This window comes from Pinus tabuliformis, chromosome 1_2, assembly GCF_031772625.1.
Source record: "Pinus tabuliformis cultivar Carrire ecotype Pingquan chromosome 1_2, CPIR1, whole genome shotgun sequence".
In the NCBI taxonomy this organism is placed as follows: domain Eukaryota; kingdom Viridiplantae; phylum Streptophyta; class Pinopsida; order Pinales; family Pinaceae; genus Pinus; species Pinus tabuliformis.
Window position 1 is genome coordinate 428,104,022 of NC_142298.1, and position 15,376 is coordinate 428,119,397.

General features: G+C 42.0%; 1 protein-coding gene across 1 annotated transcript in view; it reads right to left on the bottom strand.

The window, feature by feature from the left end:
- Window positions 1-14,981, bottom strand: part of EMB3147 (Acyl-carrier-protein S-malonyltransferase) — a 98,862-nt gene extending 83,881 nt beyond the window's left edge. The window contains exon 1 of the mRNA XM_089395335.1: window positions 14,304-14,981. Coding sequence (XP_089251461.1) covers window positions 14,304-14,675 — 372 coding nt within the window. The 5' untranslated portion in view covers window positions 14,676-14,981. The remainder of the gene's footprint in view (window positions 1-14,303) is intronic.
- Between the last annotated feature and the right edge of the window lie 395 nt (window positions 14,982-15,376).

The following is a 15,376-nucleotide window of genomic DNA, read 5'->3' on the forward strand; positions in this document are numbered from 1 at the left end:
TTTTGCTGAGGAGAAGTCGAGATTCAGTGGTAGGAGTCGGAGTGGGAACCCGGAGGCCAGGAAGATCGAGTTTCCAAAGCAGCAGCTGATCAACAGACTGAAAGAGATGTTGGTCCGAGTTGGGTGACACAAATCTGCCTAGGGTAACGCAAAAGTAGCGCAGAGGCAGCAAGGAGAAGCTTATCTTGAGCTAAGGTGGAAGTGAGATTTTTCTCACTAGACTTTTGTCAGTTATTTTCTCTGTATGGAAAGCTAGATTTGAGCTTCCATAGATTTGTACTCAGATTTACTACTGCATAATAATCAAACCCTCAGTTGCTGCACCGGTTTTCCCAATTTGGGTTTTTCCGGGGACTTTAGTCCAAAAATAACTGTGTATGTGTGTGTGTGCATCTATTCTTCCAGTGTTTTTATTTCTTCCGCAGTATTTATTTTGTGAAGGTTGCAGTGTATATGTTTCGATATTTTCCGTAGGAAATAGCAAGTAATTTGTTTGATTAACTTAGCAAATAGAAGAAACATTATCAGTTGTTGCAGTAGGATTCGGGGTTTTCTGAATTTTCACATCCATACCATGGGCTAGGTTTCCTAGCAAGTTTTCACATAGACCCTTGTTGCAAAGTTAGCTGAAGAGGAAGGACAAGAAGCTAGAGTATGATAGACCTACGGGTGAGATGTCTAATCCAGTTGGTGGTGCACCTCATGATTCGAGGGATGACTTGAAACGACAAAGGCTTTTCTTTGACTATCGTGACCCTTGGACACCTGGACATAAGAGTAGAAACGAAGGCAAGGCCCATTAGATTGAGGTCTTTAAGGAGCCTAGTGATGATGAGTCAGAAGACACAGGTTCTTGATGAGGAGCATGAGCAGATGGATGGAGAGACAAGTACAGATGAGCACCCAGATGATTTGGAACAGATAGAAGGTGCATTTGCAACCCTCACTACTATTCCTCATTATAACAGCTTCAAAGTAACAGTGTTATACAGGGACAGCGAGTTGTGCTAATTGATAGTGTGGCTACCCACAACTTCATTGACTCGTCCTATGTGAAGAAGCAGGGTTTGCAAGTTGAGGAGCATGATGGTTTTTGGGTGCGAACAGCAAGAGGCCTAATGTTGCATTGTGTTCATCATGTTCCATAGTTGAGTATAACTTTAGGTAATTACACCCTTACTAATGACTTTTATGTGGTTGATATTGAGGATACCAATGTTGTGTTGGGTGTTCAATGGTTGCATTCTATAAGTCCATTTGTTATGAACTTTAAGACTATGCAATTGAGTTTCACAGCAGATGGTAGGAGGGTGGTATTATGGGGCTTAACTCCAAATGCTCCTAGAGTCATTACAGCTAAGAGGATGGAGAGATTTTTTCGACATTCAAAGGCCAAGTGGGTAGTGCAGCATTCCATTTTATAAAGGTCTACCGATACATGATAGCGTGGGTATCATGTGGACATACAAGGCTTGTTGGACAAGCATAGTGTGGTGTTTTCAGATCTACCGCATGGCCTACCTCCAAATCATGGTTTTGAGCATGTTATTGAGCTTGTGGACAACAAGCTAGTTGTTACAGATCCCTACCATCATCCTAAACGATTCAAGGATGAGATCGAGAGGACTATTCGGGAGTTGTTGGGTGCAAGAGATATATGCCCTAGCTCTAGTCCCTTAGCTTCCTCTATTGTCCTAGTAAAGAAGAAGGATGGCACTATGAGGATGTGTATTGACTATCATGCACTAAATAAGAAGACCATCAAGAACAAGTACCCTATTTTACGTATTTATGAGCTGAGCTACATGGAGCGGTCTATTTCTCCAAAATAGTTCTTCATTTAGGATATCATTGTATTCAAGTCTGAGAGCAAGATGTGCACAAAACAACTTTCACATGCCACTTTGGACCTTTTCAGCATTTGGCGGTGCCCTTTGGGTTATCAAATGCTGCAGCTACTTTTCACTCTTGCATGAACCATGTGTTCAACAAGCAGTTGCAGAAATTTGGGTTGGTTTTCTTTGATGACATCTTAGTAGAGCAAGTCATGGGAAGAGCATCTTTGAAACCTTGATGAAGTGTTAAGTATATTAGTAGCTAGTTCCTTTTTTGCGAAAGCCTCTAAGTGTGAGTTTGGCATGACTTAGCTAATATATTTGGGATATGTCATTGGGGGAGGTGGTGTGAAGGAACATTGTGAGAAGATTCAAGCTATACTTGACTAGCCGCCACCAAAAAATGTGTCGCAATTGCACGGCTTCATTGCTCTGTGCACATACTATAGACAGTTTGTGAAGGGATTTTCTTCATTAATTGCTCCTTTGACAGATTTGACCAAGAAGGATGCTTTTGTTTGGATAGATGAGACTCAAGGAATTATGGATCATCTTAAGAAGGTAACGAGTACTCATGTTTTGGCTTTACCGGATTTCTCTTAACCTTTTGTGCTTGAGTGTGATGCATCAGGTATTAGTATTGGGGTCGTTTTGATGCAAGACAAGCATCCCATTATGAAAGTCGAAAATTGAATGAAGTTGAAAGGGGATTTATGATAAGGAGATGTTGGCAATCATGCACACACTTGAAAAGTTTCATTGCTATCTTGTGGGAAACAAGTTTACTGTGAGGAGTGATCATAACAGGCTCAAGTATTTCATAAAGTAAAAAGGATTAAATGAGATACAACAACAATGGGTAAGTAAGCTACAAGAGTATGACTTTGACATTGAATTCGTCAAGGGATAAAATAATGTTGTTGCTGATGCATTATCTAGAAATACTTTGTTTTGCTCACTTTCAAAACTTTCATCCTTTTGGAAAGATCACATACTAGCAGAATATGCAAAAAATCAACATGCTTGTGATATTTTAGAAGGTAAAATTGATGATGGAAGATATAAAGTGATGAATGACATCATCTATTACAAGAATAGAATCTACCTAGTGCCTGAAAGTAAGTTTAAGCACAAAATTCTAATTGTTGTTCATAACAATCAGCTTGTTGGTCACCCTAGTTATTTTAAGACATACAGGTCTGTTTGTGAAAGGTTTTCATGGAAGGGTATGAAGGATGATGTTCTCAATCATGTGAGGGAATGCATAGAATGCCAACGAAACAAGGCAGAAGTTTCCTTCCCTACAGGGTTGCTACAACCACTTCTTATTCCCAACCAAAAGTGGGAACAAATATCAATGGATTTTATCACAAGGTTGCCGAAGGTAAATGGTAAGGACTATATTTTGATGTAGTGAGCAGACTTCCTAAATATGTGCATTTCATGCCAATGCCTTTTGAATCTAAACCTCCACTAGTTGTTGGTATATTTTTTGAACATGTATTCAGACTTCATGGTGTGCCTAAGAGGATTGTAAGTGACAGGAACCGCATATTCATTAGCACTTTTTGGCAAGAATTGATGAAGTTGGCAGGAACAGAACTTGATCATAGCACTAGTTATCATCCTCAAACGGATGGTCAAACTGAAATTGTTAATAAATGGCTCGTGGGCTGCTTGAGGAACTATGTGTCTGGGCAGCAAAAAGCATGGGTAAATGGTTAAATTTGGCAGAATTTTGTTGCAACACTACATATCACATGAGCATCAGCATGACTCCTTTCAAAGCCTTGTATGGTTACAAAGCTTCTACATTTGTGGATTTGATATTTCTGATTCTAGAGATCCAAAAGCTCTTGAGTGGTCTGAAGAGAACTGAGATATCCTCAATACACTCAAGAAGAATATTCAGATAGCACAAGAACAACACAAGAAATATGTTGATTGGCATTGAATCAATAGGTCTTTCGAGGTGGGAGACATGGTATTTTGCGTCTTCAACCCTATAGAGAATCTTCATTGAAGATTAGTGGAGCGGAAAAGCTTAAGCCTTTCAAGGTGATCAGGGGAATTGGTGAAGTAGCATATGAGTTGGAGTTGCCTTCTACAAGCAAGATTCACAATGTATTTCATGTATCATGCCTCAAAAAGGCTCTTGGGCAGCATGTGACTCCTTCAATGGAATTACCTCCCATTGATGAAGAGGGTAAACTGATACTTATTCCAAAGACCATTCTGCAAGTAAGGGAGAAACGATTGAGGAATAAAGCAATCTCTGAATGTCTCATCAAATGAAAAACTTGCTCTTGGGAGGACGCAACGTGGGAAGGGGAGAAGATTCTTAAGCATCCTAATCTACAAATGCTTGAGGACGAGCATTCTTTGTGTAAGGAGGACTGTAATGTCCCCAACTCAAACCAGGGAAACTAATAGCAAATTGGTTGTCCTTTCCTTGGCTTACCCAAGAGGAAAAGGACATAGAGCCACATTGGGTTTGGGTGCATGCACAAGGATTAATGTGCATGGATAAGACTGAGTGTGACTGGGAGTTATTTGGAGCACATGCATGAGTGAACTAAAGACCATTGGGACGCATGCACTAATTTAGGAATGAGTTGGCACTTTTCTTGGAGTTAACTACAACGCGTGCATGCATGGGGAGATAATTGAGCATGTGGTCCAGTTAACTAGGCACATGCCTTTTTCTCTCCCACTTCACAGCAATTTGACATAAGAGTATCTCCACTAGACTAAGCACATGCTTCTTCTCTCCACTTCTACTTCAATTGAACTCAAGCATACTCCCTTAGCCATGCGCATGGCCATCTCATCCTAGTTCACCATCAGTTAACCGAAATGCATGGAAGTTGAAGGCAGAGTCTTGCATGGATAATTCAACTTCCATAATTGATAAAAGGAGAAGGTCACTTTGATAGCTGGGTAAGATATACATTGTGAGTTTTCTATTCTATGCTATTGTAACTTTGGGCTTAAGGTCTAACAACCTTGACTATCCCTAGTTTCAGAGAGACACATGCGCTCCCCCTAGTCAAAAGGGTGTGTTTCAGTGGAAGAGCATCAGTTTGTGAGACCCTAGCACATCATCTTTTCTGCGTTGCAATCATTCATCAAGCTTGGAGGTCGATTTAGAGATACACTTCAGAGAACAGTTTCAAATTTGTGTTTACTTCAGCAAGTAATTTTCATAGTTGTATTTCATGATTTCTATTTGCAAATAAAATTTCAGAATATGTTGTGCCCTCATTTTAAAAATATTGTTATTTTTCTAGTATCTCTATTTGGATATATTGCATAGCATGTAGGAGAAGAAGTCCTCTTTAGGTGGTTGTTCGAGAGGAGCAACTAATATGATCTCCTTCTTAAGTTTTTTTTTTTTGTTAAGCTTGGTAGGTCCTCTTTTTTCCATTCATTTATAAGCAAATTTACACCACATAGATTGGCTAGGTGGCCTCAACTTGCCCATTGGGAAACCAAGTCTGTTGGCCACCTATCCGCATTGTATGCCATCCAAAAACAAAAAAGTTTCAGTCTTTCTATCCAAGCTATATAAGTCTTTGTTTCATGACCATACTCTAGATTTCTACCTATACATATTCTTGCATAAGGAAAGTAAAAGCTATCCGCATATAGAACAAAATTAAACAAGGGGGATTATCTAATCATTTTGTTCCTCCAAGGCTGATTCCACTGGCGCAGGGTCTTTGAAATTTGATCCAGGCATCTCGGACAGTTCCAAGATACATGGAATGTGCCTCTCAATTCTGCCCAGCCTGATATCTTGCTTATGGAGTTGAAATTGAACTTTCTGGAATTCCTGTTTGTAGCTCGGCATGCCTTGGACAGTAACAGCCATGCCCACTGAAATCTACTCCATAACCTTGCCCAACAGGCTTTTCATCAACCAATAAAGGTATAAGGTCTGTTTAAATTGAGTGATCCTGCCTCTAGTGTTACCAGGATCCAGGACTAGGGTCCTCCAGTCATCCATTTCCGCATCTGTCCCGCTTGACTTCCTCTTCCCATTCCTCTAAAATTTTCCGAATACCTTCATCTGTGCCCTCACGATATGCCTCTGCAGCCTCACTGATAAGCCTTTCCACCGATTTTCTACCCCTGCAAGGCTCGGACGTGCTCGGTTCCTTTTCCTTTTTGGGCACCTGGGCCCATCTTCCATGGCCACGGCTTTTCGCAGGACGAGCCATGGCAGAGATGCCCCAATCCTATTCATTGCAACAATTCATTAACCAAAAACAATTCAACATGGTATAACAATGATCACGCCCCTGGGTTGTATTATCACAGATAACCACCCCACCTTGCTCCTCCCCTTCCCCTTCAGTGTCGATGTCAGAGCCTTTGTGGTCATAGGTCCATTCTCCACGAGGGGCCAACCTACTTCCACCAGCAAAGAGACCCCGTCGCCACACCCACCTCCTCGCGGCTGCATGCAGGTTATCTTCCCCTCGCCAATTACCACTTGGTGAGCACTGTCGCATGCCAGTGTTAAGCCAGCCATGGTTTGTATACCCTTGCCCCTCTGCCCAAGACGCAAGCGAATAACCATTGATATTTTCTTGCCCGACTTCCCACTCGTGATTCCCAGCATTTCCCTCTCTGCAATGGTAGCTATCTACCTCCTAGGGGCTGCCCTTGCCACTACAGCAGGGACCAGCTCCTAGGTTGCAACTTAACTGACACCCGCGCCCCTCCGCACCTGTATCTCGACCTCTACCCGCAAAGACCCTTACAGGCATCCCCACTCGACCCTCGACCCACAATTCCCAAGGTCCCCATGCGAGACAATAAGAGTTCGAAACAAAGGGAAATTGAAGCTATACCAGGCAGTTGCAAAATACAGACACAGGACAGAGCGAAAACTACCAGGCGCCACCCCCAATTCCTCCAACGTTTCTCAACTTCCCAATTTCCATTCCTAGTTTTCCCCCGCTCCCTCCAGCAAAAACCCAAACAGGTCAACATTGCTATGGAAGAGAGATACCGGAATACATACCCATGAATACTTGCAGGTCGTCGACAAGCTTGGAGCTGAGGATGGCGTCGCCAGACCCGTCCAGTGCACCAGCTTCCCCGTCCGCAAACAAACCCAACTACACCACCCACCTGTCTACCCTCTCTCCTGTTAAAGCCTTCTCCTCCACCACCCTCGCTGCCACCTTTCCCACCTCCCTTGCATGCAATCATGCCAAGGGCCACCGCACCCATCGCCTCAAGCGTGTGGGGGGCGATGGTACAGTACTCAAAGGTACCCTGCATTAATCCCTGTTTGATGTCCCAACCACCGGCTCGCACCCCGATCAGGGTCCTGGTCTTCTGGAAGGCCGTATTGGAGGCTTTGCCTGTGATTTTGTTCCAGGATTTCCGCCAGGATTCGATATTTGTCGTCCCAGCGCTGAACTGGCCAATGTTTTTCCATCGGCCCATTTTGATGATTACATCCCCAGTTGGCAAGAAAGTTTGCCCCTTTATTCCCTTCTCTCCTGACATGTCTGACCATAATGTAGTCAAACTTTTGTATCAGCTCACCGATCTCTTGGATTAGTCTAGCTGTCCTCCAACTGTGGCTAAGCTTATCCTATTTGGTTCCATGGTTCAGCTTTGTCAGAGTGTTTATGACCAGAGTTGAGTCGCCCTCCACCACTAGGTTTCGGTATCCCATTCGGACTAGCTATTTGTAGACCTTGCCTGGCTGCAGCAAATTCTGCCTCATTGTTACTGGCGATCCCACAAAAATCAGCATATATTAGCCGGGTGTTGGCCTGGGAATCCCAGGAGAGGCCACCTAGGCCTGCCGATCCAGGATTATCTTTTGAAGCCCCATCGAAACTGAGTTTTATGAATCCTTCCCCCAGTGTAGGGAAGTGCGCCAGGGATATCATTCCTACCCTGCTTTTTTTCCAAGTGGTGGGGACTATCATTTCCGGCGATAAGTTGAGCTTTGCAGAATTCTAGCTTGTTGAGGGGTACCTACCAATCCTCTTGGTGCCATTGCTCTGCTAAGATCGTTTCCCTAATGTTCTGAATTATTCCTTCCCAGACCTACTCTTCGGTTGAGGATTGATTCTTCAAAATCCAACGATTTTGTTCCTTCCATATGGCCCATAAATTTAGCCCTAAGGACAGTCCCCAAGCTCTATTTATCACCAGGCTGGAGAAGATATGGCTTCTCTAGAGGATAATTGTTTCCTTGATACTGTGGTGATCTCGATCCATTCTTCCAAAAACTCCTTGCATTTGCCTCTATTTTTGTTCTGTAAACAGGCATGTGTTGAGCATATACTCAAGATCTTCTCTATGCTGATGGCAAAACCAGTAGAAGGAGGGCCCCTGAAATCCCATTTTTTGTAGTTGGTCCTAGGTTAGGATCCGTCCTTTACTAACCAGTCATAGGAAGTGAGTTACCTTTGGCCACCATCCTCCCTTCCATATTTTTTTCCATATTATATTATGTTCGTCCTGGGCTTGTCCTATTTGAAGGTCATATGCTTCTTTTATGGTGAAGGTTCCTTTTGTAGTATGCCCCCATCTCAAGATATCAGGATCATTTCGGACCGTTAATTGCCTTGATCTTAGTTCTTTGTCTAGCTCTGTCCATTGCTCAGTCTCTATGGCCTGATGCCAATCTTCCTTCTTTTTCCTTGCCTTGATCTCAGTTCTTTGTCTAGCTCTGTCCATTGCTCAGTCTCTATGGCCCGATGCCAAACTTCCTTCTTTTTCCATCGTCTCCAGCCTCCCACTCCTTGTTCTTCTTTCCAGAACTGCTCTACCAGGTGTATATTCCTATCTCTGGTGTATATAAATATGTCCCTAAAGTCTTGCCTTTCTATCAGTCGTTCTCTTTGTTTCCATGAGTCATGCCAAAATCTTGTTGTTTTTCCATCGCGGATTTCCCAGAAAGCATGTTGGTTGATGAGGTTCTTGTTTTGGGCTGCTAGGTTCCACACTGCCGATCCTTTAGGAGGGTCTCTATATCGGAGAATATCCTCGGTTCTCTCCAGCATGTATTTTCTTGTCCATATTTGCTTCCAGAGATCCATCCCTCCTCCTATCCATCTCCACCATAATTTTTCTCCCATAACTTGGTTCAGAGTATAAGGGTCTCTAAGGCCTAGCCCTCCTTCCATTTTCTTTTTCACCAGGCCCTGCCAAGATACCAAAGCCCATTTTCTGACTTGTTGAGCCCCACTCCAAAGGAATTTTTTAAAGATGTCAACCATTTTGGAGCACACCCCTTTAGGGGCGACCATACCAAAAAGTTGATAAATGGGTATCGACTGAAGCATGGCTTTGAGAAGAATTGTCCTGCCTGCTAGGTTAAGGAATCTGAAGGCCCAGCAGCTTAGCTTTCCTTGGAGCTTCTAGAGGATCAACTATCAGCAAGATGTCTTTAAGGAATTTTCGGATAGGGGCATTCCCAGATATTTGGACAGGAGGGTCCCCATTCCAAACCCCAAGATCCTAGCAAGGTTGGTCTGGACATTCACCTGGGTGTTAAAAAAGAATATACAAGATTTTTCATTGTTTATCTTCGTCCCTGAGGCCTCCATGAAGGTGCTCAGTATCTCTTTTATTCGGCGCACTTCTCGTAGGGATACCTGGTAGAAGAGCATGATATCGTCCACGAATTGCTGGTTAGTAATGGCAAGGTCATTACCCCAGATCCTCAAGCCCCTAAGCCTAGATTCCCTGACTTCATTTTTGATAAAACGGCCCAACCCTTCCGTTGCAAGAATGAAGAGAAAAGGTGATATTGGATCTCCCTGTCTTAAGCCACGGGTTGGATTGAATGTGGGGGTAGAAGTCCCATTCAGCAAGATAGAGATAACAGGGGAGGAGATCATGGCATATATCCAGTTTATCCATCTTTGATCGAAACCATAGGCTTTAAGGATGCCATTTAGATAGGCCCAACTTAGCCGATCGTAAGCCTTAGATAGGTCTAGCTTAATCATCATTCCTGGGAGCTTTCTCGACTTTAATGAGTGCACTATTTCTTGAGAGGTTATGAACCCGTCCAAGATTTGTCTTCCTTCTACAAATCCCGTTTGCTCCAGGGAAATGAGGTTAGGCAGAAGGGGTTTGAGGCATTTTACAATGAGTGTAGCAATAATTTTGTAAATTAAATTACACAAAGCAATAGGTTGAAACCCTTGCGGATCTTCAGATTTCGAAGTTTTGGGAATAAGAGCAATAAAAGTAGAATTCAAACTGGGGCATACCTTTTGATTTCAACGTGATTCCTCCACCACCTCTAGAATGTCCTATCCCATGAATTTCCAGGTAGCTTGAAAGAATTCCGCTGTGAACCCATCCGGGCCTGGAGCCTTATTTTTTTGCATTCCTTTGACAATCTCTTCCACCTCTTCCAATGTGGTTGCTCTCAGCAGGGCTAGGATTGGAGCCTAGATGTTTCGGTTGGACTATGATAGTTGTACCCTATTTGGCTTTGTATTGTTGGAAGGTTTCCTTATATAGTTGCTTCTGGTCTTCTGGAATAAAGAGTTCATCAAGGTGCCTCCATTCTTGCAATAAGCGCTTCATCACTTGTTCTTCGACATTAAGGTCATCACTCGGGTTATCGATCTCCATTGGGTTCTACTCTATCATTTGCATGGGAGTCTCCTTTCCTTGGGTTTCTATTTCCTCCTTTCTCTTAGTCTTATTTCCTTTTGGAGCCTTCTTTTGTGGGATTTCAACCTCCATGATAATGTCAAGGATTACCTCTCCCGCTTCCTCCTCCTGTAGTACTACAAACCGATTTTGGGTTCGTTGCTCTTTTTCATTTTGGCTTGCTCTCTGGAATCCAGTCTGTCTCTGATTCCTTTTCCTCCGATGAACCTCCTGGAATCCTTCCCCATCTTCTCTTGCCATCATTTCCCCTGCTCTTTTCTCCTCGATAGGGTTTTCATTCTGATTTAACAGGCAAGCTCGGTACAAATGGCCATATTCATGGCAACGTCGACATCTAAAAGGGATGTGTTCATAGTCTAGGGGTTGTTGCCAAATCTCATCATGGTATTCCAGTTCTATGAAGTCTGGAAGAGGTTCAGTGATGTTCATGTATACACAGATTCTGGCGTAGGAGGTGTACCTGCCTTTCCACGTAGAGTCTGCAACTTTGACAAAGGTTCCAATAGAGTTGCCAATCCCTTCTAAGATTTCTAGATCCCAGAAATCCATTGGTAGGGCAAAAAGTTGAACCCAGACTGGGGCTGCAAGGAGCTTTTCCTGATCTGGGTTATAACATTCCTCCCAATGTCTTATGAAGAGTCCTGCATTGTTAAAGAAATAGGGTCCATCCTCAAAAACCCTCTCCTTGTCTTCCAAGTTAGAAAAAATCATTGTAAAGAACCATTTTGCTCCCAGCTTAAGATCGATATGAACCTTCCGCTGCCATCGTTGTTGAATCCATTTGATCAACGCCTTCTCTATTGGCCATGCTCCGATAAATTTGCAGATAAGAGCATGATCCTTCATGTATTTTTGATATTCCTCCAGCTTGTTGTTTAGTATAACAAATCTTGGTTTCTTGGTAGCCTGCGGTAGGCATTTACCTCCCAAACCCGCTTGCCATTTCGCTCCCAAGACTGGAGGTCCTTTGCCACGGCCGTCGTTGTTGCCTACTGTTGCTTTGTGCTAGCTGGATTCCCTTGCCGCTATATTCCGGTAGGAGGGGATCTCTCCCCCCCTGCCAGTCTGCTCATGGCCTTGGTCAGCAGGTTCGCTATATACTATTGCTGCAATCCCTTCGCAATCAGGTATTCGTGCAGGGTTGTCAGAATGATTTCGATGAAACCCTAGCTGCCCACTTCACCATCGTTGTCCCCTCCTTCTTAAGTTTTTAACTTAGGAAAAGTACATTAATTAATTATTTAATTAATGTAGACTTTGGGCTAAAGATTATCTAAGGATAAATATTAAATTATTTAAGTGACTTAGATCTAACCTTAATCAGTGATCTAAGCAGGATGGGATTTAATCTTAGCCGTCTATCACTTTGGAGATTTGGGATTGGACCCACGGAGAAATTATTAAGAGAACCTATGGGAGAAGATGAAGAAACATTACATTGTTATTGTTGGAAAAGTGGTTTTCTCAAGGAGTGAGAACCTCTAGGACTGAAGAGAAGGGAGAAGAATTACAGCAAGGAAATTTTGAGAGAAAATTTCAAAGAGGCCAAGTCTAGGAGAAAGAGGTCGAATTCTTGAAGAGGAGGGCAGAGTTTTGGAGGGAGGCCGAAATATCTAGGGGCCGATTTTTCTCAAGTGCACGGGGGTCGTACGAGAGGAGGAGGGCTGATTTGCTAGTATGGGAGGCCGAATTCTCCAAGGGTTGAAATCTTCCAGAAGGGCCTATTTCCAGTGGGCTGAATTCCTTGAGGCCGATTTTCTAGAGGGGCCAATTTCCAAGTTCCAAACCACTGTAATTTTTCTATGTATTCTCTGTGGGTCTAGGCCCTAATTTTCCTACGTAATATAAAGTGAAGGAATATTGTAATGGGCAGAATTTTCTGTTGTTGTGTGATTGATTCCCTATTTTATTTCTGCTGTGAATTTAATTTCTAAAAGTTAAAATAGCAGTGAATTTATTTTCCAGCAGTTTTCAGATTTTATTGAGTGAAGAATTTCTGGGTATAAAACAATTGTTGAGGTATAAATAAATAAGATCTGGTAGTGGAAATTTAACAGATTCTAGGTCCAGTTTTCTCCAAAATTTGTTTTTTGCTATCAGATCTCAATTTGTCTTAAATGAAAGTAGCACACACTTTACTTTATTGTACTTTCTGCTTTTTGTTTTATTAAGGAGTCGTCTTCCATGCTCCCACTATGTATCAACACTACTGTACTTAGCAGTCCCATTAACCTATTTCAGTGGTGCTTTGTTGGACATTAATAATATTGTCCTATCTTATCTTATCTATTAGACTTGAGAAAAGAGAATCTACAAAACAGACTCGCTTAAAATTGAATGTGAATCACTCAACCACTCTGGCTTCGTTTATAGAACAATAATTTTGTAGTTGCAATGCATGAACAAAACCCTAATCCTATCTAGAACACCCAGGTTCTAAATTTGAACCAAATTCAACCTCAGCACCTAAACTAAACCTGGAAGTCTCCTTAACTCATGCACTTTTCTAAATACAGAAAACTGTGCTTTGACAGAACTGAAAGCACTTTCTAAGAAAAGAAAAGCAAGGCACTTTCCAATCTGGAAGAGCGAAACCTCTTTAAAGCAAGAGACCAAACTGAAAACTCTCAAGACTGGCACATGTATGCAGTAGGGATGAATACTCCCATTACAACTGCTATGCAACTAGTCCATACTGCCCATTATTGTGTGGAACTGCACTGCAGTGAAGGAGAAATGCCTTCGTCACACACCAACTACAATTTAAAGGCTGTTGCACCTCCATCCGTACTCTGTGAGATCTGCACAGAGCTCCATGCCAGGAACAGGTCTGCTGCTCATGCCGTTCTAGGGAAAAGGCTAAAGATGCTCCAGCTGAGTATGCTGCTACAGGAGAACACCTCAGACTCCAGAGCAACAGGGAAAATTAACACCTTCATCTCTCGAACTAAGTATACACAAGAGATACTAAAAAGGTTTCACGTGGCTGATTGAAAGTCAGTGGCAATTCCTATGAAATAGGGATGAAGTAGTCTTGAGGGTTAGCTCAGTTGGTCAAGTCCCCATCATTAAAGCACCTCTGTTATTGGGAGGTCCCAGGTTCAATTCTCTCAACACTCTTGGGGTCAGGCTCTGTGGCTGAGCCTACAGTAAGTGGTCCTTTTGGGTAAATCTGTTTGGTAAAAATATTCCATGGGCATTGCAGTCACTGATACCGGGGCCGTGAAACGCATAGAAAAAGAAAAAGGAAAAAAGAAAAAAAAAAATGAAATAGGGATGAAGTTATAAACTATTGAAGATTCAAAAGTTAGTGGAAGCAGTATTCTATGGGCAGCTGATAGGGAGTTTGATCTACCTTAATACTACAAAACCAGATTTGATGAATATAATTCAAATCATTTCATGGTCTTCAGTAAGTCCCAAAGACATTCACTATAAAGTAGCGGAACTTATACAAAGGTATAGTAAGGGTATACTGCGTATGGACTCAAATGTGTATACTACTAAGTTCAAGTTGGTTGGGCATAGATGAAAGTAAATCTACCACGTGTTACTCATTCAAGAAGGATTTAGGAATAATTATGTCGGTAAGAAAGCAGCAGCAGCTATGGCATTATCTTCCACGGAAACAGAGTACAAAGAAGCTGCTAATGCAACCTTTAATACCAATTACACTGAGAAATCTGGTATTGGACGGTCACTCTAACATAACTAGGACTCCGCAAGAGGGCTACCAAGTATACAATAATTGATCAGATCTGTCAATCATATAACAAAAAGGAATCAAGTGAATCCTACCTGGCCAGGAAAGAGGAAAGCTGAGGTGGGTTTGTAGTCTGCAAATAGAGCATCACCAGTGGATGTGAAAGTCTCTGTACCCACACTTGTATTGGAACTCATCATCGTGCACGCCCTTGAGCTGCAACTTCTCCTCTCTACCCATCTGTGACCACTCCTATCACCGTGTACCACCAACTGCGAACTCAATGGATTTAAGCTCTTTCTCAACAAAACGGCACTGTGGCTACTATTGGCCGATGAAAGACCTGCACTTACAGAAGCTGAAGGTTTTGAAAGACTCGATGCAGACTGCAGCCTGCTGGGTGTGAACCCACATGACATTGCTGTAGACATTTTCAAAGCAAATCGTCCCAACCCACAAATGTGCATAAAATAAACGGAGCTCAGTAGGGACTGAATTGATCTGCACAGGGGTGGGAATGGATGATGTGAAAGGCAGGGGCGATACGTTCAATGATGGTGCGATATACTTCGGGGTGGTTGAATTAGAAAGAAGCAAATGCGACTGTTACAATGGGAATGCTCATAAAATCAAATTATGCGTGGCTTTCCTTCAATTCGCTGTATCGCTCAGAAAAATTCATGTGTTTGGTGAAAGTAGTTGACCTTAAATCCCTATTAAAGAGTAGATGTGTTGCTGTTTTCATGGGAGTGCTTTATGGTTGAAAGTAGTTGTATGCATTCAAATCTAATTCCGTTTAGGTACCCTTGGACTGTTTTCATGCTCGAAAATAGTGGTATGCATCCGAATCTAATTATGTTTGGTATTCTACATCAATTAAAGTGGTATGCATCCGAATCTAATTATGTTTGGTATTCTACATCAATTAAATTCGAATAGCAATGATATAAATTAAATAGTCGGTAGGTAAATATTAATTTAAATTTAGGGAAAATAATAGCAATGATATAAATTAAATATTCGGTAGGTAAATATTAATTTAAATTTAGGGAAAATATTAATGGATTGATTTAGTAATATATCTTACGTTACTAAAATTTAAAAAATTATAAATTATATTATATTATGATTATTATTATTAAACATATATATATTTCAAAAAAACATA